The 24458-nt window shown below is 44.0% G+C and overlaps 1 protein-coding gene across 5 annotated transcripts in view; it reads right to left on the bottom strand.

Annotated features, from left to right (window-relative positions):
* SORCS2 (sortilin related VPS10 domain containing receptor 2) overlaps positions 1 to 24458 on the bottom strand; it is a 2165153-nt gene that overhangs the window by 77118 nt on the left and 2063577 nt on the right. For all 5 annotated transcript variants that reach the window (XM_078678523.1, XM_078678525.1, XM_078678524.1 and 2 more), the window contains exon 22: positions 21599 to 21711. In XM_078678523.1, the coding sequence (XP_078534649.1) occupies positions 21599 to 21711 (113 nt within the window). The remainder of the gene's footprint in view (positions 1 to 21598; positions 21712 to 24458) is intronic.

Raw genomic sequence — 24458 nt, 5'->3', positions numbered from 1 at the left:
TCCTGAGGCTTACAGCTTCTCTAACTGCCCACAGCATACCACACTCCCCTCCACCTATCCAGGATCTGAAGCTCAGTGACCCAGCGCCTACAGCTCTATACATTAAATGTACACAGCTCCATCTAGTGCTCAGAGCCCACAGGTCCACCCATTGCCCACAGCTCCAACCGGCGCCCACCTCCTCCACAAAGTGCTCGTAGCTCCTGCTCCATACGATAGGCACAGCTCCACCCAGCGCCCACAACTCCACCCATGGCCGACTACAGCTCTACCACAACCTAGAGGTCACAGCTTCACCCAGTGCCCTCCAGGGCCCAACCAAGTACATAGGGGACTGCCCAGGACCCGCGGCGCTACTCTTTAAGTACCCAAAGCTCCAGCTGGTCCACCCGTGGGGCCCACCTACACCAACCCCTACATGAGCCAGGAGTGCCCCCGACCCCTTAACAAAGAGCCCTGAGTGCAGTGCGCGAGTTGCCTTTAGCACCAGTGAAACCTCCGATCACACTCGCACAAGCGCCCTGTTCACGACCAGTCACTGAGCGTTTTTCTGTTATTTCGTTTTTACAAAGCACTAGTGCACTCGAGAATGCTTCATGGCGCTTCATGACATCTGTGTGTGTGCGCGCGCGCCTCTGTGTGATGTGTCTATTCAGTGCAGGTAATAATAGCCCATAAGATAGCTCAGTGAGTTGAACCCTAGCTAAAATGATCTCAGTGTATCCCTTAGGTTGTTGATCACAGTACGTCAAAAACGATGTTGGGGTCGATACTTATAAAACTGGATTTAGGAGCCGTAGGCGACTCCGATCATGAGATGTGCTGCAGAATTGTTCAATGTAAGTATTGCGGTTCATTTTCATTTCAACACCTATTAGGAGCGCTCCGCCCCGAAGAGCAAAGGGGCATTTTGCATCAGCGAAAGCCACAGCACAAGAATTAACAACCAATAGGAAAGCAATAGAAGAAAGAAAAAAATGGTAAATGAAAACAGCACAGGATACGCGGTATCAAAGATAACATTTAATTAATTTTAAAAACTTGCGGGTGCTAGCAAGTGGCTGTTCTTAGCATGTGGTGATGCTTCTTTCACCCCGAAAATTAGGACACTTGTTCCATTTTAATTGGCTTTATTAAGTTGACATTGTCTATTAAACTCAACCTGACTTTGGCAATGGTCGGTAAAAAGCCATATTTTGCTTCCTATGTTCTTCTCGTGCGGCCCACTGGGGACGTGGACTGGGGTTGCAGCCTAATTGTAATCTGACACACACACACACACGCACATCACTACCCGCAATCCAGGTAGTTATATATGTGGGCGCTTCACTGTGTAATTAGCTACAATCAATCATCTAGAACTTGAATAAAGTCTTTATTGCTCGATAAACAAAATTCATTGCAATTAAAAAAAGACGTGTGTACTTGCCGAGATACCCGATTCAGACGGGAGATGGCTGAATTTTAAAGTCAAAACAGGTTAATTCAAGTCTTTCTCTCTTGTTAAATTGCCCCTTTTCAATACAAGTCAATAGGGTAAATATATCCTAATTTTTTAAATGTCCCTTTTGCTGCTTTCCAAATGTTTGCGTGTATGAAAAAGTCTTTGTCAATCTGCATTTTTCTTGTGCACGACAAGAGGACTGGAGTACGTGGTACACGAGTTCGTGCTTTTCCCGAAGAAGTAAGGCCTTATACATTTGCCTTTTGACTTCTTTACTAGTTCTTTCTTCCGTTTGGTTTATTTATTATGAACAAAAACTTAAAAGTAGTTGAACATAGCTGTTGTTTTCTTTAGACAGAACTAGATTTATAACTGGTCCTGTATGTTTTGGAAACAAATCATCTCCCCTTACTATTCATGATTTATTTTGTTTACTCCTACTTTAAACATGTAGTTCTTACCTGGGGCACCACTAAAAGCATTCCTTCTCAGTAGTATTACTCCACTCAGGGCTTTAAGCGGGGTGAAAATAGTGGCTGGGGTGGTCTTTAAATGGAGCGTGGTTTATGTAATTAGGAGCGTGGCTTAAACATGTAAACTACATTTCTATGATTTCCTAAGTGTGCCATCTGAACAGTATTTTGGTGACTCTGATATTTTTGTTATTGCATCAGATATGTAACACAACTGACAGACTAAAACCAGCCAGAACTTATGACCGTGCGATGATTTTGATGTAAATAACTAATATTGGAAATGTTTTAATTATGTGACTGAATTGTTGAGTTCTGTGGAAGGGGCCTTCAAAGTGTCTAAATTACGCCCATTATATTCACTCAATTTTAGACATGTATGCTCTATTTCTCTCTGCGCCCTATAAATACACATGTAAACCTTACCGGCTCTTGGAGCAGCGATATTGTATATGTTCTGTGTGTGTGTGCCTCTGTTCTCGGTTTTCGTGCCTCTGTTCCCGGTTTTTGTGCCTCTGTTCCCTGCTCGTGCCTCTGTTCCTTGCTCGTGCCTCTGTTCCCGGTGCCTCTGTTCCTGGTTTTCGTGCCTCTGTTCCCTGTTCGTGCCTCTGTACCCTGCTTGTCATCCGGTGCTTGTGCCTCTGTTCCCTGCTTGTGCCTCTGTTCCCTGCTTGTACCTCTGTTCCCTGCTTGTGCCTCGGTTCCCTGCTCGTGCCTCTGTTCCCTGCTCGTGCCTCTGTTCCCTGCTCATGCCTCTGTTCCTTGCTTGTGCCTCTGTTCCTTGCTTGTGCCTCTGTTCCCTGCTTGTCCCCAGCTTGTGCCTCTGTTCCCTGCTTGTGCCTCTGTTCCCTGCTTGTGCCTCTGTTTCCTGCTTGTGCCTCTGTTCCCTGCTTGTTCCCTGCTTGTGCCTCTGTTCCCTGCTTGTGCCTCTGTTCCCTGCTTGTGCCTCTGTTCCCTGCTTGTGCCTCTGTTCCCTGCGTGTGCCTCTATTCCCTGCTCGTACCTCTGTTCCCTGCTCGTGCCTCTGTTCCCTGCTCGTGCTTCTGTTCCCTGTGCCTCTGTTCCCAGTTTTCGTGCCTCTGTTCCCTGTTCGTGCCTCTGTACCCTGCTTGTAATCCGGTGCTTGGACCTCTGTTCCCTGCTTGTGCCTCGTTCCCTGCTTGTGCCCTGCTTGTGCCTCTGTTCCCTGTTTGTGCCTCTGTTCCCTGCTTGTGCCTCTATTCCCTGCTTGTGCCTCTGTTCCCTGCTTGTGCCCTGCTTGTTCCTCTGTTCCCTGCTCGTGCCTCTGTTCCCTGCTCGTGCCTCTGTTCCCTGCTCGTGCCTCTTTTCCCTGCTTGTGCCTCTTTTCCCTGCTTGTGCCTCTTTTCCCTGCTTGTGCCTCTGTTCCCTGCTCGTGCCTCTGTTCCCTGCTCGTGCCTCTGTTCCCTGCTCGTGCCTCTGTTCCCTGCTCGTGCCTCTGTTCCCTGCTTGTGCCTCTGTTCCCTGCTTGTGATCCGGTTTTCGTGCCTCTGTTCCCTGCTTGTGCCTCTGTTCCCTGCTTGTGATCCGCTTTTTGTGCCTCTGTTCCCGGCTTGTGTGTTGCTCTGTGTGACTCTGTCTGTGTGTGTGTGGCTCTGTGTGTGTGTGTGTGGGTGCGTGTGGCTCTGCGTGTGTGTGTGTGGGTGCAAATGCAATAGGTCTCGCATTTGCGAGAGATTAAGCTATTGGCATTGTAAATGACAATGCCATTTATTTATATGTTTTAAAAACAAAAATAATGTCATGAGCAATGCCAATAGCTCTAACTTTAACAAGGACGAGACCATTGCATTGTAAATGCTTGTTTTTAGCTAGTCTTAACCTGAAGTTAGTCATCATAAGTAGTTATAACTTAACCCAGTGCTTTTCTGTCAGATGGCAATCTTGCTACTGTAAAAAACTACTTTGGAGATGTTTTCAAAGGCAGAACTTCTAAACCTTTTAACTATATATGACCTAACTTTTTAAATACCAAACACCTTGCCCTACTGGAAGTTAGGGCGTACCCTTGGGGTGACTTACAAGTAATAAAAGGGAATGTTTAGACCTGCCATAAGGTTTATTGTGCCAGGTTGAAGTGGTAGTTTAAAAATGCACACTCAGGCAGCAAGGGCAGGCACGTAGACATGTTTCACAGTGCTACTTTAGGGGATGGTGCAATAAGTGCTGCAGCCCACTTGTAGCATTTAATTTACTAGCCCTATGCACATATAGTACCATACACTAGGGATTTGTAATTAAATTAAATGTGCTAATTAGGTGTATACCAATTTTACTGTGTTTGGAGGGGAAATCACAATCACTTTACAATTGTTTAGCAGGGGTAAAGGGAACAGAGTCCTATGACCAACAAGAATGGGTTCAGTCAAAGAAGGCAGAAATCTGGGGTGATCCTGCAGAAAGGGCAAATTTCCAAAACAGTTGCCATACATGGAGATTACTTTTCAGCATAGGGTAACCGATGCTGGGTAGAGTACCCTAAAGCTTTTGTGTAGTTGGCATCTGGCATTAACAACTGTTAAATATCCAATGCCTCTTTACCGGAATTTGCACATGACTTGCTCCATAACTGCAAGAGTGGATAATTTCCAGCAGTTATGCTGACAGCTGCAGGCAACAATATTTAATGGCATTCTTCGTGCTTATACTGGCCCATTGCAAACCTGCAACCCTGATTGATGACACTGCTTAGGTTTAAAGAACGTTCTTGAAAATTACTGTGGCATTTGATGTGCCACGAAGCTCTTCAAGATCTCTACTAGCGGCACTGTTGAATTTTAAGAAGACCCCGTGTTAGCGAGGAAAGCAAAGTGTGTTTGGGTACATAGTGCTGCCACATCTCCATCAAGAAAGGTGGACCCCGAACATTAGGCTGAGTGGATAATGCATAAGGCTTTGAAAATCAAGTACAGATACACTGGCAGCAAATGAAATGCATCTCATATGGTGGATTATGCAAGCTGCAGCATTCTGCAGACATGGAAGCTGTTGCAATCAACATGGAGGGAGTGCCAAATAGGCTCAGATTTCATAATCTGTCCGAAACATCACACACCTCAGCCCTAATGGAACCATGTGAGGAAATTGTTGAAATTGAAAAAATCTTCTTCAACAGACAGAGAAGGTAGAAACATCTTGTATCTACATTATTAATATCTAGAATACATGTAAATTAATTTGCATAAGAAATTATGGGATTATTCATTATTTTTAAATCTGGCAGATTGACATGAGAATGGAGGGCAACTGAAAGATCATGCATATAGTGCCCATCTTTACTGAAAATAAGCCTTCACCACTGCAAGGCAGGTGGAAATGAGGGACTGTAAGGCTCGTGATGGTGCCCAGGGCCTGAACTTATTTAAGAGATACAGAGGAACCACTCAAGAAAATCCTCTAAGAATTATGGAAAGAGCCTTAAAGAGAGCCCTCTTTTCCCCCGAAGGTCAGTGTAACTTGGCCAGGAGGAATTTAACACATGCATAATGAGGAAGGCTTAAAAGTAGACGACTGCGACATATTTAGATACGCCTCAACAGAGTGTCTTACCATAGTTCTGTCCTGATGACAAAATGGCCGCCTTGAATTTGTTTTATGTGCTACACTTCAGGACGGTTAAGCAGTTTGAACTTTTCTCTTCAGAGCTAAGTAATAATGTCTCTAATGTTTTCTGGATAATTGTATAGTACAGCAAGTGGTCAAATTGGCTGGAGCAAAGAACATGGCTGCATTTTAAGTAACAATGGTGACTGTGCGGACACCGGAGGGAAAGTTAATTTCACTTTAAAATACTGCAAGCAACACTAACACGCTAACCCTGATCGCTCAAAGGTGGAAACAAACCTTACATGCTCTCTTTCTAGTGTTTTTGTAAGTTTTATATATTCATAAATGTTCATGAATCCTCCTTCTTTGAATAAAGGTCTGTAATTTACTGCCACAAATGTCGCTATTTGTGAAGCTGGGTTGTTGAATTTAGGTGTACACAGATATGTGTAATTTGCCCCCAGACTTTTTCTTGCCAAGCATGAAATGCATAGATTTACAATCTTGAAAAGGTAAAGTACATGTTTCCTTCGTATTTAAGTGACTGAAACTGTGTGTTTAGTGGGCCATTGCTCAGGCTGCACTGTTTTTGAAACAGAATGAGACTCAAGGAAACTCACATATTGCAGCCAAAGTATGCTATACATTTAATATGTATACAGGGTGGCGTGGAAGTTATTTAGTAGGTGGGAATCAAACCGTAAGTCAGTAACTCCCTCATGCAATGTAACAACAAATACAGTATAGAGAATATTTCAATTTTTTTCATTATGCAAAAAGAAATTTATGACTTTATAATTACCATCCAGCTAACATGCATGCCTTTTCCATGCAGTCTTTAACACGCAAATGCCGTTACAACGTATGCCTTTACCTGACTTATTGGTATGGGTGGTGCTAAATATTAAGCATCCAAAAAGGTGGACAACACGACCTCTTATCTCTTAGTCTGGTCAAATACTTCGGAAGCTCACTCCATGGGTTGGTCTTCCCACGCGTGTGCCGCGTGGCCTGTCATGGCAGTTAGCCAGGCCGCCATCAGCTAGTTATCCTGATAAAAACCCCGTGTCAATCACTTAGTGGGGCTGAAACATCAACAATTTTCTAGCCCTGACCACTCATTTATTGCTGGACTACACATAATGTGAAACTAGCATTTGTATGAATTTAGATGCAGTTTGTCCTAGTGTTTAGGTCTATATATCAATGCATATATTGTCTGTGTACTGTACAAAAATGTTTTTCACCATTGTAACTTGCGCTGCGCTGACACCAGGACCTTGATATCACTGAACTGTCTCTGCAACACTTGTTTGTGATTCATTCTCAATATAAACACAATATTATTAATATTCTTTATAATACATTTATTGTTTATAAATAGCTGGGAGGACTAGTTTTCTGAACCAATATTGGTTGCTAATTGGCACCTAACGTGTTGTGGTTGGGTAGCCTGCAAGAGTCGCCGACTGGATGAGGAGCAGCTGTCTGAAACTGAACTCGGACAAGACGGAGGTCCTCATCCTCGGACTCACCCCCTCAGCCTGGGACGACGCCTGGTCGCTGACCACACTGGGAACAGCACCAACACCCACCGACCATGCACGCAACTTAGGATTCATCCTCGACTCTTCCCTCTCCATGTCTAAGCAGGTCAACGCCGTTTCCTCCTCCTGCCACAACACCCTTCGCACTCTCCGCAGGATCTACAAGTGGATCCCGACCGAAACAAGAAGAACGGTGACACAGGCCTTCGTCAGCAGCAGACTGGACTACGGCAACGCACTCTACGCAGGAATCCCAGCCAAACACCTACGACGACTACAACGCATCCAAAACGCCTCCGCCCGACTGATCGGCAGCGTCCCCCGCTGCAGCCACATCACCCCCCACCTTAACGACCAACACTGGCTCCCCGTCGACAAAAGGATCACCTTCAAGCTCCTCACCCACGCACACAAAGCACTCCACAACTCCGGACCAGCCTACCTGAACAGCAGACTCAGCTTCTACACCCCCACCCGCCAGCTCCGCTCTGCCAGCCTCGCCCTTACCGCTGTCCCCCGCATCCAACGAACGACCTCCGGTGGCAGATCCTTCTCCTACTTCGCCGCCAAGACCTGGAACACCCTCCCTACCCACCTACGGCAGACCCAAGACCTACTCGCCTTCAGAAGACTCCTCAAGACCTGGCTCTTCGAGCAGTAGCGGCACCCCCTCCCCTCAGTGCCTTGAGACCCTCACGGGTAAGTAGCGTGCTTTACAAGTACTCTGATTGATTGAGAAAGAGAGAGAGAGAGACTGTGTGGGTTTCTCTTCCTGCTCCTACTCAGCTTTCTTCGGTCATTCCTCAGGCCTGTTCTTTACCCATCTTGGCTCTTACTCCTCCTCGCTTCAGCTTTTATCCATTTTCTGTTTTGTGCAAGCAGTAATCCACCATGGTTTAGTGCTTAATTTGTAAAAAAGCATAAGTGCCGGGGCCCTCATCAGCAGACCACTGTAACACCCTCCACCCATTGCTCCTACCAGCAGTGCCATTGACAGTACCGACACTTCTACGACTGTGACATTTCAGATTATTCCATGCCAATAAAGCTATAAGCAATATACATCTGTTATTTCAGCGCCAAGATGCCCCGTCGCTGGGGTGAATGTGCGCTTTACAAATACACCTGTTGTGTTATGCATTCATCGTTGTTAGTTTATACTGAATCAATAAACTATCATGCTCATCTCTAAATTGAACAGACGGTGCCACCATGTGGCAGACTGTCATAAGCACTGGTAATGACAATTAAGTGTTGGGGCCAAGTTCTGAAAACCATCGTTTCAAATTAAGCACTGCCCTTGTGTCACCTCTTTGATTGGTCAGGGCTTTTCACTCTATAGCCATTAGGCCTTCTTCTTCCTTGACTTGATTTGTTATTTCCACCAATTTGCTTGGTTGGCTTGGCTTGCATTACTTGTCCTTTACTTCACCTCCCTGAGAGTACATTTGGACTTGGTTGATTGGCCTGCCGCACATATGGTTTTGTCTTTTCTCCCAGATATTGTTTATGGGGCTCTTTGCATTTGTCCGGGTCTGCTACCCCTTGACCATTCCTTTGCATTGATCTGTCTGCCACTGTGGGTGGGTGTTCAGCGTTGGGTTGCCAACTTGGCACATCATGAGCACGTACAAGAGGAAGAAGGACACAGTGGTACTGTCCTGATATTTTATCAGTACCCTTCATTATTCCAAGTCAGTCTTCTTCATTCCAGCTTTGCTTTCCCTTACTTCTAAAAGGTTCCTCTGCTACACTCATGACAGGACTCCTGGGTCAATGGTGCCTGGTATTTGACTCAATGAGTTTTGGGCTTGTAACCACTTTAAGGTAAAGAGGATGGCCCCTTAGTATAGAACAGGAAGAAAGGTTATCCACTGCGTTGAAAATGGAAAACATGCTTCTCTCCAATTATGGAATACATGCTTAGGAACGTTTGGAAGAGGGCTCACCTTAAATGAGTAAGGACCGAAAGACAAGGAACTGGAGTAATACAAATTACCACTATGTAATTGATATATCTGCTGCTCAGCAGTGGTGTGGGGCAAGGGTGCTGCTGGTCCAAATGCATGAAAGTACAACATACCTGGACCTGGGTGCCACTGAACCTATCGCACTAATATTGGCTAGCGGTCCCCAAGTTCTGTACTCTACCTCTTTTCACCATATTACTGACTTTTCTCATCTCCATCAATCTTTCACCCTCTCTCCACATTATCTCTTCCTTTCTCTTTTCCTTCTGTCTCTCATTAGCCATTACTTTCTTATCTCTCACTTTTCTGTCCTCCTTATCTTATCTCCATTTCTCTCATATCCTGTCTACCAGATTGGCCTCCAACAACTCGCTCTTTGCTAGATCTGCTCCTTTTTATTTGATAGAACACAAGCTGTAAGCCTGGAAAATTTAATACTGGGAAGTCAGCAAACACATCTGAGGAGTGACTCAATGTTCATCGCTCAGCCCCACCCTCTTCAACCCACTAATGATCCTTCTGGCCAATGTCATCCGCATACATGACCTCAACATCCTCTCCTATACTGGCAACATACGACTCATAATTTCCCTCTTAGATAAGAGCCCCAACACAAGAAACAAGTTCACCGCCTGCATTACCAAAGTCGCTAACTGGATGAAAGCCAATTGACTCAAACTTAACACTGACAAGACAGAAGTAGTGATCTTTGGAAATAAGACCTTGCCATGGGACTCCAACATGTGGCTGGTTGAACCAGGACCCACACCTACACGAATCACCTATGCTAGGAATCTGGAACAATCATCAACAGCAAACTGTAGATGACCACACAACCCAATGCTGCCACTGCATTTTGCTACCACATCCTGAAGGAAGATCTTCAAATGATTCCTGTGAGAATTTGAGTTGTTTTTTTGAGGGTGGTGGAAGCCCAACTCATGCAACTACCACAATCCATGACAGGGTGAACTACAAAAGTCACTAAATAAACCTGTTCTTAAACCTCTGGTAGCTTGGCACAAATCAGTCCGACTTACCTTAGAGGCAATCTGTAAAGTATTTATGCAGCACACAAATAGTAATAAAGTGGAAACACAATGCAAGATAAATTCCACCAACATCAACAAAATCCAATCAGTGGAAATGAAGATAATAATTGTTTACAGTTTTTAGTAAAAATTGCTCCAAGCAGCAGAATGAGCCACTTGTGGTTATCGAGTCACGCTGGACCAGGGAAAAGTCACAAGTTCAGGCCGACTGCGATGGAGCATGGGCCACTTACAAAGACCAGGTTAACCCTTCTAAGAGCTACCTTTACAAATACGGCGCAAAGAGTTCCATTCACATTAGAGGGTATCGCAAGGAGGAGAATGTTTTGCATGAGGAGCAGGTTGAGCATTGCGGACGGCCATCACTGTAGCACGGAGAGGCAGTGGTCATCCTGGATGGTCAGTGTCGGCATGAAGAGCAGGTCCTGCTGGGGGGCACCTCTTGGGGATCAGGACTTACTCCAGCAGAAACCAGCAGCAGGGCTCAGTCAAATCGCATTGATACTAGTTAGCTGGGCATTTGCAGTCCAGGTCTCTGGAAGCTTGTTGTATTCCTGTAGCTCACACAGGAGGTCAGCCAACTGACCTTTAGAATCACTCTGCGTAGCATGGGAACAAGAGAATCAGGTCCACTCTGCCTTTTTCAGGCAGCAAGGGAGTCCCACAAGCAGCAGGGCAGTCTTTCTTCAGGAGTGTTCTCATGAGAGGTTCTGAAGATCCCACTTTTTTGGTGCCAGCCTTTGTTTGGTGGAATTCCCCTGACCTGCCATCAAAACTGTTTTTGTTCAGTTCTTCCCCTGGGTTTGGCTCCAAACTGTCCACAGTGCCAAAAGGCAAGGCAGGGCCGGCCTGGTTTCAGGTCCCTTTAAATGTGCTGCAGGTGTAATCAGGGCAGGGGACAGCTCCTCCCTAGCCATACTGTCTCCTCTCATACCTACAATTCCTCTGGCTCCGACACTGTTCTATGGCTCCGACACTGTTCTCCCTCTTTATTAATGGGGTGGTAGACCATTTGAGGGAGGTGCCAGCGGATGCCCCGGTCCTGGCGGGGGAGAAAACACCTACCCTCCTCTTTGCAGACGATACCCTCCTAATGTCCAAAACCCCATCGGGCCTCCAGAGGCTATTAGATAGATTCAGCCTTTTCTGTGATAAGCTGGGGCTCACTGTAAATACCTCCAAAACTAAGCTGATGGTACTGTCTGCCTCAAAAAAAAGCTAGGAGAATAAACATAACTCTCAATGGGTCCCCATTAGAGGTGGTGGAGGAGTTTGACTATCTGGGTGTCAGAATCAATAACAGAATGAATGGGACTCCCATGTGGCCAAAATGCTCCTAAACCTCAAAAGAGCGCCGGGAGCCATTTTGAGAAACCAGCGCCTGTCTATTAGCAGACCGGTAGCCCCTGCTCTGGAAGTCTATAACGGCAAAGCCTTGGCCTCTGCTGTCTATTGCTCAGAGCTGTGGGGCTGTGAGAACACCGTGGACTTGGTAAGAGCGGAGAATACGTTTGTGAGGGATTTAGTTTCCCTCCCGCTCTCGACCCCGTTAAAACCCCTTTTTGCAGACATGGGAAAACATTCAATTGTAGACATAGTGCGCCTCCGACCCTTGTTGTTCTGGGTGTACATGAGAAGGACACCAGAATTGGCAAACTATGCCTCGGTTTTGGATGAGTTGATCACCCTGAATGGTTCAAATAAGATTCAGTGGATAAATAAACTGAGGCAGCTGGTTGTGAACCTAGGTTTGGGAGAATTTTGGACCTCCCAGTCGCCACCCCATAAGCAAGTGATTAAAAAAATCTACTGGGAGTGGGTGCAGGCTGAGGAATCAAAAAGCACAAAGCGGGGAGTGTTAACTAACCGATTCATGGAACATAAGCCCACTAAGAAGCTCGAGCCTTTCCTGGATTTCATCCAAATCCCAAGAGACAGATCTCTTTTCCTGAAAATGAGATATGGGATACTCCCTCTTAAAAAATGTATCGAGGGATGGAAAGGAACGAGGCCTCAACTGTATACCTGTCCTGGGTGCCCATCCACGAGTGAATCTCTACCCCACTTCCTGTTCGCTTGTAAAGCATACAAAGTACCTAGAACAAGATGGTTGAAGCCTGTATGTAGGGAGTTGGAGTAAGAGATTTTAGGATAGCCCTGCGTATTCTCTTATCAGACACTACATCTCTGGTTATCGTATGTGGTGTTGCTAAGTATATAGCAAAGGCTTGGTTCATACGCACAAGGTTGTTAAATACTGTAATAACTTAGACCATGTCACCTAATCGGTATATAAGCCCATCTATATAACTCTTTGTCTTAATTGTAAATACCTTTTTATCTTTTTACTCCATGAAATGAAATTAATATAACATTTTAAATATTTTGTTTTTATGTGTGAATTGTTTGTACTTTTATGATATGAATATATATCGAATAAAGTATTACAACAACAATGCCTCTGTCTCACTGTCTGGAAGCAATGCACAACCCAGAACAGCAGAGCCATTCACAGCCATGTAACCCAGACCACTGCCAGAAAGACAAGTTTGGTTTAGGCAGGAAAATGCTAACTTTCTAAAAGTGGATAGAGGATTTTAAATTACAATTCATGTAAGTGTAAATAGTGTATCTCTATCTGGTCCTAAACAAGATAACATGTATTAAGTGTATTAAGGTAACTCAATATCAGTCAATGGGAGAGTGTTGGATCTGGCCCTTTCTGCAGGGTCAACCCCAAACTTCCTCCTCCCCATTTTGTGGAATTCGTTTTTGTTGGCTTTACCACTCTGGCACTTTACCACTGCTAACCAGTCCTAAAGTGCATGTGCTCTCTACTTAAAACATGGCAACACTGGCTTGTCCACATTTGGCATATTTAATTTACTTATAAGTCCCTAGTAAAGTGAACCACAAGTGCCCAGGGCCTGTAAATTAAATGCTACTAGCAGCACTTTGGTAGCCCTTTATACATGTCTCAGGCCTGCCATTACAGAGCCTGTGTGTGCAGTTTTAAACTGCCATGTTGACTGGCAAGTTAACCCTATCGCCAAGCCCAAACCTTCCTTTTTAATACCTATAAGTCATCCCTAAGGGAAGCCCTAGGCAGGCCCAAGGGCAGAGTGCAGTGTATTTTAAAAGTTGGAAATGTACCTTTAAGTTTTACATGTCAGCAGGTACTTTATTTTACATAATCAATATAAAAACATATTCAAAATAAGTTCATTCATTGCACAAAATTATTAAGAAGAGAAAACATCTCAGTGCAGATAACAGGTTCTTTTGTTTTTTAAATCAGTTAATTCATGGCGTGGTGGTTAGAAGGATAAAAACCTTTCAATGCAGCAACACAGGGCATTTCTAAGCAGAAAGATTCTCAAGTGTGGGGATCAAAGTTTCCACTGCACAGCCTGGTGCCCTAAGGCTGATATAGCTGGGGCAGAGTCAATTGTGCATTTGGCTGCTCCTTGCTATAGGGAAGGGCAAGTGCCGGCAATTAGGTGGGGGCCTCTTGCAGCTTGCCCTTCAACAAATGACAGGCTTAGTATATACATTTTCCGAGTTTGGCCATCTCGGACGCTGTATCCAAGGAGGATAGGGGATGTTGAGCCTCTTAAACCAAGCAAGTGCCATGCTGTAGAAAAATAGGCCCCAAGAGAGTGTGACGATATGCAGTTCCGGGCAATAAAATATTATATGAGCCAGTGATTCCCATCTGTAGTCCCACACCCGACAATGTGTGATATTTTCAAGTGATTTCCAAGCCGGGTTTAGTTCCTTGATTGGAAGTGGCACCAGTCTTGCCCATACAATTTGTTTTAAATCAATTTTTCTAGTGCCTGATAAAGGTGCGGTTTGCATGACTGGTTTATTTAGGGTTCCATTAAGGTAGCTTGTAGGTCTCTCATGTAAAACATAAGACAAAGAGAGGCAATAGAAAGACAAATAAGTAGTCAAAGAAATATTCTTGAGTCTTTGGTGAATAGAGTTCTTCTTTTAATGGTTTCAATCAAGTGCACATGCAGCCAACACGTTTCTCCCTATACAGGACTTCATCAGGGCAATGTGAGCAGCACCAAACAGTATGGTGGGGTGCCTGATGTCACTTCTAAGGATGTGTTCCACTTCAGATAAAAAAAAAGTGTTGGGGTTTAAATGTGCAGTATTTGTGAATCTTCTAAACTAACCAAAGTGACTATCTGTGCTGTGCGGCTTTTTCATCCCTAGCTGCTCATATATCTTGAAAAGGTAGGTCTCTCATGTGTAGCGTTTTGGTTTCCATTTCACGTGAGCAGAGTTGTAGTTGCCTTTTTATCGCTGATTTGATGGTTGTTTAGTTGGTGGTATCCGAGGCACAGTTCTCCCCTGTGAGGTGTAGGGCTTCCACTGCAGCTTTAAGATTAGTGGATCAGGGATTGTTCTTGCTTTCAAAGCTTGACTCATGTTCTCAGGTGTAGCAGTTGTCTGGTAAAAGTGTTTGGCCAAGGTGGACATGCAGTTTTACATGTCCATGTAGTGAAGAATTCTTAAATTTGTTTTTCACTACTGCTATTCCTATCTCTTCCATAGGTTAACATTGGGATTACCTTATTACATTTTATAAATGTAATTTCCAATTGTGAAAAAATAGATATTTTGTGTTTGGTGTCTCTTGACTCACAATCTAAAATCACAATGCCTAGTAAAGTTGGATTTTAAGTTACAAGTCTGAAAATGCAACTTTTAGAAAGTTGACATTTTCTTACTTTAACCATTCAGTGCCCCTGCTCATTTCTGAATACACGTCTGGGGTGGGAGACAACTGGGCCTTGTGCATTCCCTGTAGTCAACCACACACAATGGGAGCTTAGGTGAAACTTGATGGGCCTTAATGGGCCATAAACTGGTTTGGTGGAGTTGCAGAGCTAAGCACAGCCCCACATGCACCAGAATATGCTGTGCCCTGTCTCCAAACAATAAACCTAACAACCCTATATTATTATTCCAGCCAGCTTAGAGCCAGGGAAGGGGCAGAAGGGGATTCCCTGTACCTATCTCCACACAATAAACATAAAGACTCAGTATTGTCACTCCAGTTAGCATGGAGCCAGGGCAGGGGATGAAGGGGATTCCCTGCATTTTAAGGCCACACTTTAGAAGCTTCTCCCACCTTTTAGAACCTGGGCCCCCCAAAGTATAAATACTGGACCTCAGACACCTCAACTTCAGTACACTTCTGGATCTGAGGACATTATGCCAGGAAGAAAAATTGCTGTGCTGCAAGTAGGGACTGCCACTCTGCTGAACTGCTTTTCTGTGTTGGCCTGCTGCCTGCTGCCTCTTGCCTGTGAGTGAGAAGGACTGGACCAGCATCTCTACATTCTCCAAGAACGTAAGTGACTACAAGGACTTGCTGGCTTGCCTCCTGTTTTGAAGTCTCAAGACCATCAAAGACTTCCTTCAATTCTGCTTTCGCTGCTGGACTCTACCATCTGTGGGTCCTGCCCTGCTATGAGGTGCCAATCCAGTCCTGGGTCTTGGAAGTGGCTTCTGCTGCTGTTTCTCTTCAAAACTCATGCATCGTTGACTTTGTGCAAGTGAAAACCGACACATTCCCTTCGACGCCAATGCATCACTGCCTCGAGGATCTCACAGCGCCAAAAGCGCTGCTCAACAACTACGCATTGCCTTCATCGCCAGGGGTTGAAACCAACACATCGACAACTCTGCGCTCATTGGTACAAACACATTGCCCGCCTATTGGAAGGCTATGAACGCTTTTGCACTTCCAGAAAATTAACAATAAATGTTCAGAAAGCCAAGTTCATGATAATAAAACCAAAGGCCAATTTAAAATGAACTTTTAGGGTTTCTGGCAATCAAGTAGAACAGGTACAAACTTTTGATTATCTGGGCATACGGACTGATGATAAGCTACTCTGGGGAAGTCAAGTTATAAAGTTAAAAATGGTTTTATCCTCAAAATCTGGTGCAGTAAGGAGATTTGCGAGCAAGTGCAGCCATGACTTGATAAAACCAGCCCTGACCGCATACAAAACCAAAGCAATAGCCACGAGAACCTATGGCACAGAGATATGGGGACATGCTAATGTAAAGGTCATTCAAGTAGTAGAAAAGGCCTTCCTGATGTGTCTCTTGCCCAGGGACTCCAATGACGGCACTCAGAGCTGAGCAGGGAATAAGGTCTGTGGCAGACTATATTGCTTTTCACACTGTAAGCTACTGGACCAGTCTTTGGTCAACATGGTATCATGTAGAGTACCAAAAGGGTATAATGGGCATTTTGTGTTTAATGAACTGCAATAAATTGCTGTGGATTAGGCATATAGTGCAATTATTAAAAGCAACTGGCTGTCCAGATCTTTGGTCTCATCCTGAAAACATAACTAAATGAATATTACCATTGGTGAAAAGGAAACACTGGGATCTTATGTGGCAAAAATCTGCAGATACAAGTCGTCCTTTGTTAACTAAATATCTGGTGCAAAATGCCGATTTCGGTTGGGACCCCTATATAGACATGATTTTTACGCCAAAAAAAAAGGCTCTTTTTCTTATTTTAAGGCTAGGCACTTTGCAGGTCCATTCATATACCAAATTCTGGACTACGGGTCATGGAAGGAAAGATAGATTGTGTGATTGTTCCCTAGGTGGCCACTCTGTTGCACTTTTTGCTACTGTGTCAGAATTCTTTGGCCTTTTGCTGAACTTATCTTCGCCCTCTGTTTCTAAAATATAGTATGAGGAGTTGTAAGGATGCACTTTTATTGTGCTACAGAACTGACCAACCGGAGATTTACCAGGCCATAGCCTCGTATATACACATTGCCTGGAATAAAAGACGTTTAGTCATAACAAAGGCAAAGTAGAGTGTTACTTCCTAGATATGTAAGCAAGGAGCTCGAACATTTTAATCAACTTTATTGACCTATGTATCCCTCTGTATTTATAGTAGTACTTTGGGATAGATTTTTATAAATTGCTTCTATTGACTTAAAATATACTGGTATATTGCTGAATGGGATGTCTTCTTGCAATTGCATGCACTACTCTATTCTATTTGTTGCACAGATAAGTAATGTCAGTCAATTACGGCTTGTATTTGGCATGGTTGCACTTTTCATATATAAGCAAGTCGGTTTCTTCGCATCAGCTTGTTCTAAAGTTTTTTATATCCGTCTATTTATAAAGCATTTTAAAGTAGTATATTTTACATAGACAACTCTGGCACTGCATGCAGCACTTTACTATGCATTAAAAAGATTTTTACGCAACTCTACCCCAGCTTCGCTATAATTTTAACTATAATTAATTATTGCCTGTCTTTTTGCACGGTTGCACTTTTGTGTATAATTCGTAGTGATACCTGTTTTTTCTCTCTGCATTACCCTGCTTTACAGCTCTTGCGACTATTTATTTATGAAGTACTTGTTATTAGTATATTTTATCTATATATCATGTTGCACATAGCACTTTATGGTGTCTCAAAATACTTTTAAATAACTTTACACCTGTTGAGTTACATCTTGAGAACGTTGTATTCTCAAGCTGCCAGGTTAATTGTTTTATCTGTCCTTTGGCAACTGTATTCAGCACTTTTTCCAGATTTATACAATTTACCAAGCTTCTGAAAGCACATATTAGTTTTGATTGTTCATTACTTTTATGATTGTGTCTGTAGATGCTTTTACTTACAGTTCTCTGTATTATTGAGGAACTGTACTAAAGTGACTTAGCAAACTGATGTTTTTTTGAATTGTATTTAATATTTGTATGTTTTTATTGTATGGCTTTTCTTGTAAAGCTGATCCAATAAACTTAACTTGAACTTGATACATTGCCCTTCGACACCAGCGTAGTGCTGCTCGACGACATCGCTCCGCAGAGTGTGTGACTCGACGAGGATGGTTATCTGCTCAGCACTGATGCGTCTCCAACACCGAAAAGGGGTTTGCTAACAAAGCCTTCATCGCCTGCGCAGATTGGAACTGACACTTCCCCTCCAGGCATAGGATCAACGTCGCCTCCCAACACCAAGTCTTCGACATCGATACCTCCGCCATCAAAGAAGTGAGACTTTGTGAGTCCTGTATCCAACTCATGCTCCATCGCGGTCGGCTTGACTTTTCAGATTTGACCGGGTCCAGAGCCACCAGATAGCCCCAGTTTGTGCTTTATGACTCTAAACACCATATTGCAGTTTAATCATTAAAAATTAATTTCTCAAGTTCTACTTATTGGAATTCTGATGTTTTGGTCTTGTTTTGTTCATTAAATTAAGCTCTATTGTTCTAACCTGGTGTGGATTATTTTTAACACACTGCTTTTTAAGTTAAGACTGACTGCACTGTGGCAAGTTACCAGAGGGTGAGCACAGGTTAGTTTAGGGTATGTATCTGACTTACCCTGGCTAGGGTGGTGGTCCCTACTTGGATAGGGTGCATACCTCAGCCAACTAAAACCCCCCTTTCTAACAGAGAGATTGGCAATACAACAGTGAAAAATAACATTAGGAGTTTTTCACTTCCAGAATGTGTAAAACGTAATCCCACATGTCCTACTTTTTAAATGCCATACACCCTGCTCCATGGGCCTGGGGCTTACTGTTAAGATGACCTATACGTATTAAAAAGGAAGGTTTAAGCCCAGCAAAAGGTTTGCTAAGTCAAAAAGGTGGTTCAAACATGCACTGCAGCATGCAGTGGCAGGCCTGGAACATGTTTTACAGTATTGCTTTAGTTGCTTTAGTGGGTGACACAATGGGTGCTGCAGCCCACTACTGGCATTTAATTTACCTGCCCTGGAAACATCTAGTACCATTTACTTAGGACTTACAAGTATATTAAATGTACCAATCAGGTGTAGGCCAATGTTATCATGTTTTGTGGAGAAAACACAAGCACTTTAACTCTGACAGGGGAAAGGTGCACAAAGTCTAAAAGCCAACAAAACGTGTTCAGCAAATTTAAGGCAGGGGAAGGTAAAAATCTGGGGTGACCCTGGAGAGAGCATTAGATACAAGAGCTTGTCATATAGATATGCCTTGCCTATATGCTGTTTTAAGTTAGCATGAGCTTATTAGGAGGCTTATTAGGAGTTTAAATGCCATTTTACCTTTCTGCTGCTTCTGCACACGACACATAACTGTTGTTTTAGCTTTGAGCCTAGTAGAGTGTTTTGATTCACACGAGAATAATATGTTGTTACTCTGATAGCAGCTTTGCTTAGTGAGCTGTGTCTGTACAGTGAGTGCTGAAGCCTTCAAGGATAACTCGACACAGTGGTTGTTGTGAGGTCTGATCTTCGCACCTTCCTAGACATAACATACATGCAGCTGCAGCCAAATTCTGGCTTTAGGCGCGTTTTATATTGCGTTACACGAGAGCATACACACACACTTGATGGTGCTTCACATGCAGAGAGCTGGTGGAAGATGATGTGATCCCTTACCACTAAGATCGGAGGTATGGGCCCGCCCTGCTAAAACCCAAAGAGACCTTCTTAGATATAATATAAATTACTAGTTAGGGAGGGTGAGAATTAGGTGTTGTTTAACCCTATTCATTTTAGCATTTTAGCATGCTGTCACCTTTTGTATTCTATGGACTAGTAACTATGCTGATTACTTTGCTTCTTATAATATGTTTGCTTGCATTAGCTAAGATACTGCGTTTGAGAACACTGCATTAGTAAATAAACATTTCAAATGTGCACGCGTCCTCATTTACTCCTAGTTCTGGATTGAAATGATTGTATAACAAAAGAGTGTTCATGTGTTCAACGTTACCTGAGGTATTCTAAGTCCATGTTCTGGTTTGTCTAAGCATTGGGAGTTTGTAATGACCAATGAGGCACTGTAGCTAGTCTAGTAGGGGATTTTGGGTACTAAGGTGAGTTTTGGCACACCCTAATTCACTGATGTTCCCAGTCTCTATGTACAGTTCTGTAGGAGAACGGAATCCCTGCGACAAGCTCACAAGAAACATTAGGAACACTGTGACTAATGTCACCAGCAAGATGGACTACAGGAACATCCTCTAAGCTGGGATCACCAAGCAACTCACTAAAAGAATCCAAACCATCCATGTGGAGAAGTGTGGCTCACTGGTTAGAGGAGGCAGATCCTGAAGCAGAGGTCAGACCCGGGACCAGGGTTCAATTCCTGATGCGGCAGGGTCTTGAGCCCAAATGTCCACGGACTCGATAATTCTCCTTTCGGTGCCTACTCGAATCACGGGTTCACACTCTGCAACTCTGGGCAATAGCTTGCTTAATCTCCACTACAGCCCCCCCGCGGCGGGATGCCTGGCTTTCACCTTGGGGATGCCCAGTACGGGTTATCTCACAGGGAAAAGCCAGGACGGGTTCCCAAAGCAAGTGCCTTGAGACCTTGCCTATATAAGAACCTTTGACATGACATCCATAACTCGGCAGCCAGAAAGAGGAAAATGGCTCGCAGGATTATTTGTGTGTAGGAAGGTGTCTATTCCTGCACAAAAACAATCCTGCCTACAACACAGGCTACCTTGTGACATGACACAATGGTGCCTGCATTGGCCCTGAGCAGCTAAAAGTGCCCAAGTGTTAGGAAAGGACAGGAATGCGCCGTATATTGTTAAATGCGGTGTATTCCTGCTCTTTTCCTTACATGCAGCTCAGCAAGGTGGCTTGCTCCATTGAGTGAAAAGTTGACAAATATGCCCCTGTTTCTCCTGCTTTCTGTTCGCTCACATCTATATCTTGTTGTTTATTCTCTATCTTCCATTTCCTTCCTTCTGTATTTTCCCTGACATCCGTATTTCTGGTCACTTTCTCTTCCTCTTTCCTTCAGACCTCTGTTCAGCCATCTAAACTCCTCCCCTTCTATAATTTTTTCTCTCTTCTCTTTGTATAATATCATATCTCTTCTCCCTAATCCCTTCACCTGCCCTTCCTTCCTAGCAGATCACGAGCTGTCTGTTTAAATCATTCAGCGCATATGACTTGTAATCTGTATGAAACTAGTAAAAGGCAGGCGGGGCCTCTCTCCCATATCTGGGCCTCGGTGCCACTGCACCTGAAGCACCACTGATAGCTACGCCCCTGATGCATTTTGAGAAAGAATGGCACTGAATAAAAGTATGAGAGATCTTTACATCTTGTGATTGCCAAAAAGGACAATTTATAGCCATCACTTCAAAAGAATGATAAAACTGGGCCATGCAATCTTTATTTCTCGATAAATGCAACCAGTTTAATATTTTGCTTGGTTGAAGGCACAATGGTTAATTTCCTGGACTTTCAAAATGGAAACAATTAAACATGAACAAAATCCACGTTCAAAAGGCTGCAGGTACTGATGAAAGCAGCAGTTTTCTAAACCTTTACACACATCTATAAGCAACACGACGACTCTACAAGCAAAACATGTGAAATACCGTTGTAATGGTATTTTCTATATTTTAATTTTGATTTACTAAAGGAGGTGCACTGAAAGTTTTCAAATTAATAATATTAAAAAATGTAAATGATAAAGGTTAGGACACCGTTGTGGATTAACTCACCATACCTTAGAAAGAAGTCGTGTCACAATAAGACCTATATCTTCCCTCCACTCTGGTATGTTGGGGTTGTAGATGTCCAGATGTTTAGTAAACTTTAGTGGAATAACCTGAAATTGATCTGCAATCAAGAAATATTTCTATTAAAAGTAGTAATGATAATTGAAAAGAAACCAATATGAGAGCATAGTAATTACAGTTTATTTACGTTGGAGTAGATCACAATAGGATTATGTACAAGATCACTAGCCAGATGATGTAAAGGGTTGCACTGGTGCAAGTTGGAGCAAATACCTTTTGGACTTTTGTTTCTGTATGCATATGCACCGGCCATATTTCAACAATGTTTACACCTGCACAAAAATGGAGCGAACTTCATTTGTTATATGTTTATAATGTTTTTAAATTAGGAGTTGAGCAAATGTGTTTTCTACATTTTTAAAATGTGAGAGCTAAATACAAAGGACCAGACTTATCAACACTTTAAAATGTCACCAAAAGTGTTGACTTAATATTTAATTTTCAGCAGAAAACTTACTTTTCACTGGGGAAGAAAGTCTTGTACCAGAGGCAGTTGCTGCAAAAGTTTCCAATATCCAAATAAGTGGTGTGCAAGTGGAACACTGTTCAGACCTATACCTGTTGTAAGGGAACTGCATCCGTTTTTTTAGGTCTCGCCTGTCGATGCGCATGCGCATCGAGCAAGCGAGACTATAGGGGCTCATCCACACTTTATCTAACTTGCAAGGAATCGTGGCGATTCCTTGCAGTGCCCGTGACTTTTAAGCTCAATGCGCATGTGCATTGAGCTTAAAAGCGCGTGCACATGCCCCCAGCCGCCTGCCTTGCCTACTCTCTTCCACAGCCTCCCCCAGCTCCGCCCCCTCACTACTTGATTGCACGGCCGCTAGGCCGTGCCTCCCCTACTCTCCTCCCCCCTCCTCCTCTCCTCCCCTGCCTGCCTGCCGCTAGCCTTGCCTCCCCTACTCTCCTCCCCCTCCTCCTCCTACTCTCCTCCCCTCGCACCTCTCCCCTCTCCGCCCCCTCCCCTGCCCGCCGTGTTACGGTGAAAGCACATGGTTATTGGTGTGTCTAGGCTCTAAAACAAACGTGGTCACAAAGGCATTCACTTTTCCTTTTAATTTTCAATGGGGAGAGCTGATACCGAGAACCCGTCCACACTCTGTTAATACTGAACAGGAAGGTATTAGAGACTAGATGCAGCTTTCCATTGTCACCGCTAGCTTCAGCCTCCCCTTTTGCGCTCCTCCTCCCTCAGATTCATTTGCTCCAGAGCCAAAACACCGGCCAGGAAAGCAGACCACCACTTCCTGGAGAAGTCCTGGCTCCAGCATTCAGAGTCCCCTCCCACCGAAGCTAGTTCTCCCTCCCATTGTTTGACTGGCTTTGGGCTTCTCCAGAGCGCCCTTCCTGCAGCTCCAATGAAGGTAGGCATGGTATAAGCAGCTGCCTTAAAGTCACAACAATGCACTGCAAAAAAGGGCGCACATAGAGCCAGGAACACATATACTCCAGCCTGACCGGAGGAACCATGTGCTGCACGCAAACACACTGTGTAGAGCGCCTCGCCAGCCGCCCAATAATCATTACCAGCAGTGCAGCGCGTGAGTCAGAGTTGAGGGGTTGGTGTGTTGTATTTTATTGTTATCGTTGATTTGGAGTGAGTTGTTCGGCACTCTTCTTAAGGGCAGCTTCTAAGTCACAGGTATGCTTAGCTGACTAGAGAGTCGGCTTTTTGTGGCAGGTGATATCTGTATGTTTAAACTATTCTGTGTTTTTAGTCGGTTTTCACATGATGTTTACTTCTTTTTCTATGTTTTCTATGTACCTGAGCTCGAGTGGAAGCTATTGAAGGATTTTACAAAAGCAACACTTATATAATAGAAGGGCACGTTCATTTTGCTTTAGGCACGGGGAAATTAAGTGACTTGCCCAGAATCTCAGGTTTTGAACAGACGCAAGGACTAAAGCCTGGTTCCACAGTTCCAAAAAACGGCAGCGGGGAAATTAAGTGACTTGCCCAGAATCTCAGGTTTTGAACAGACGCAAGGACTAAAGCCTGGTTCCACAGTTCCAAAAAACGGCAGCTGTAGCCCTTCCTACAACTGCTCAATACGTCAGTTGCAGCATCTCACCCTCACATTATCCAGTGCAGCATCTCACCCTCCCATTATCCAGTACATGATCTCACCCTCACGTTACTCTTTCTACGTGTTCTTCACCCATCACCTATGTTCCTTCCCCCTCCCGTGCCCTCATATGGTTTTACAAAATGCCGTCTCTGATTCCTTACAACCCCCACATTGTTATTGCTCTCTCCTCCCGCTCCACAGTTTTGTTTTTCTATACCAGTCAAACTCAAACCAGCAAGCAAAATCTTTTTTATTTAAAACTGCCTGTGTGTAGGTGCATGCATGCTTGGTGCTTGCGCCTACAAATTACAAAGCCGACTGCTTGTACCCTTTTTCCTGTTATAAAAAAAAAAGCAGCGCTGTACAAAATCGGGATGCTGTACGACAGGGCTTACAATCTTAGCAACGTCAATTGGGGCAAGGGCGAGATATATTGACTTTGCCAAGAGCGGTTTTTGTACTAATATCCCCTTCTCTGACATCTCAGACATGCCCAATAATCCCTATAAAATCTCTCACTTATCAGCAAATCTCATGTTGAGGCGATTACTATTAGGTCTTCTCTCTGGGACTTTGCTTATCACACATGTTGGTGTTACAGAGAGAGCCTTCAGTGTCTCTGTTTCACTTTACAGTTGTTTTCACTTCACCCTGTGATGTTTTTTCACATGTTCATACTGGGGACCCAAATGTTTGGGTTATGCTTTACAAGGGT

The sequence above is a fragment of the Lissotriton helveticus genome, chromosome 2_2 (assembly GCF_964261635.1).
Source record: "Lissotriton helveticus chromosome 2_2, aLisHel1.1, whole genome shotgun sequence".
NCBI lineage: Eukaryota > Metazoa > Chordata > Amphibia > Caudata > Salamandridae > Lissotriton > Lissotriton helveticus.
The sequence above is the reverse complement of the archived record's forward strand: the minus strand, read 5'-3'. Positions and strand labels throughout refer to the sequence as shown.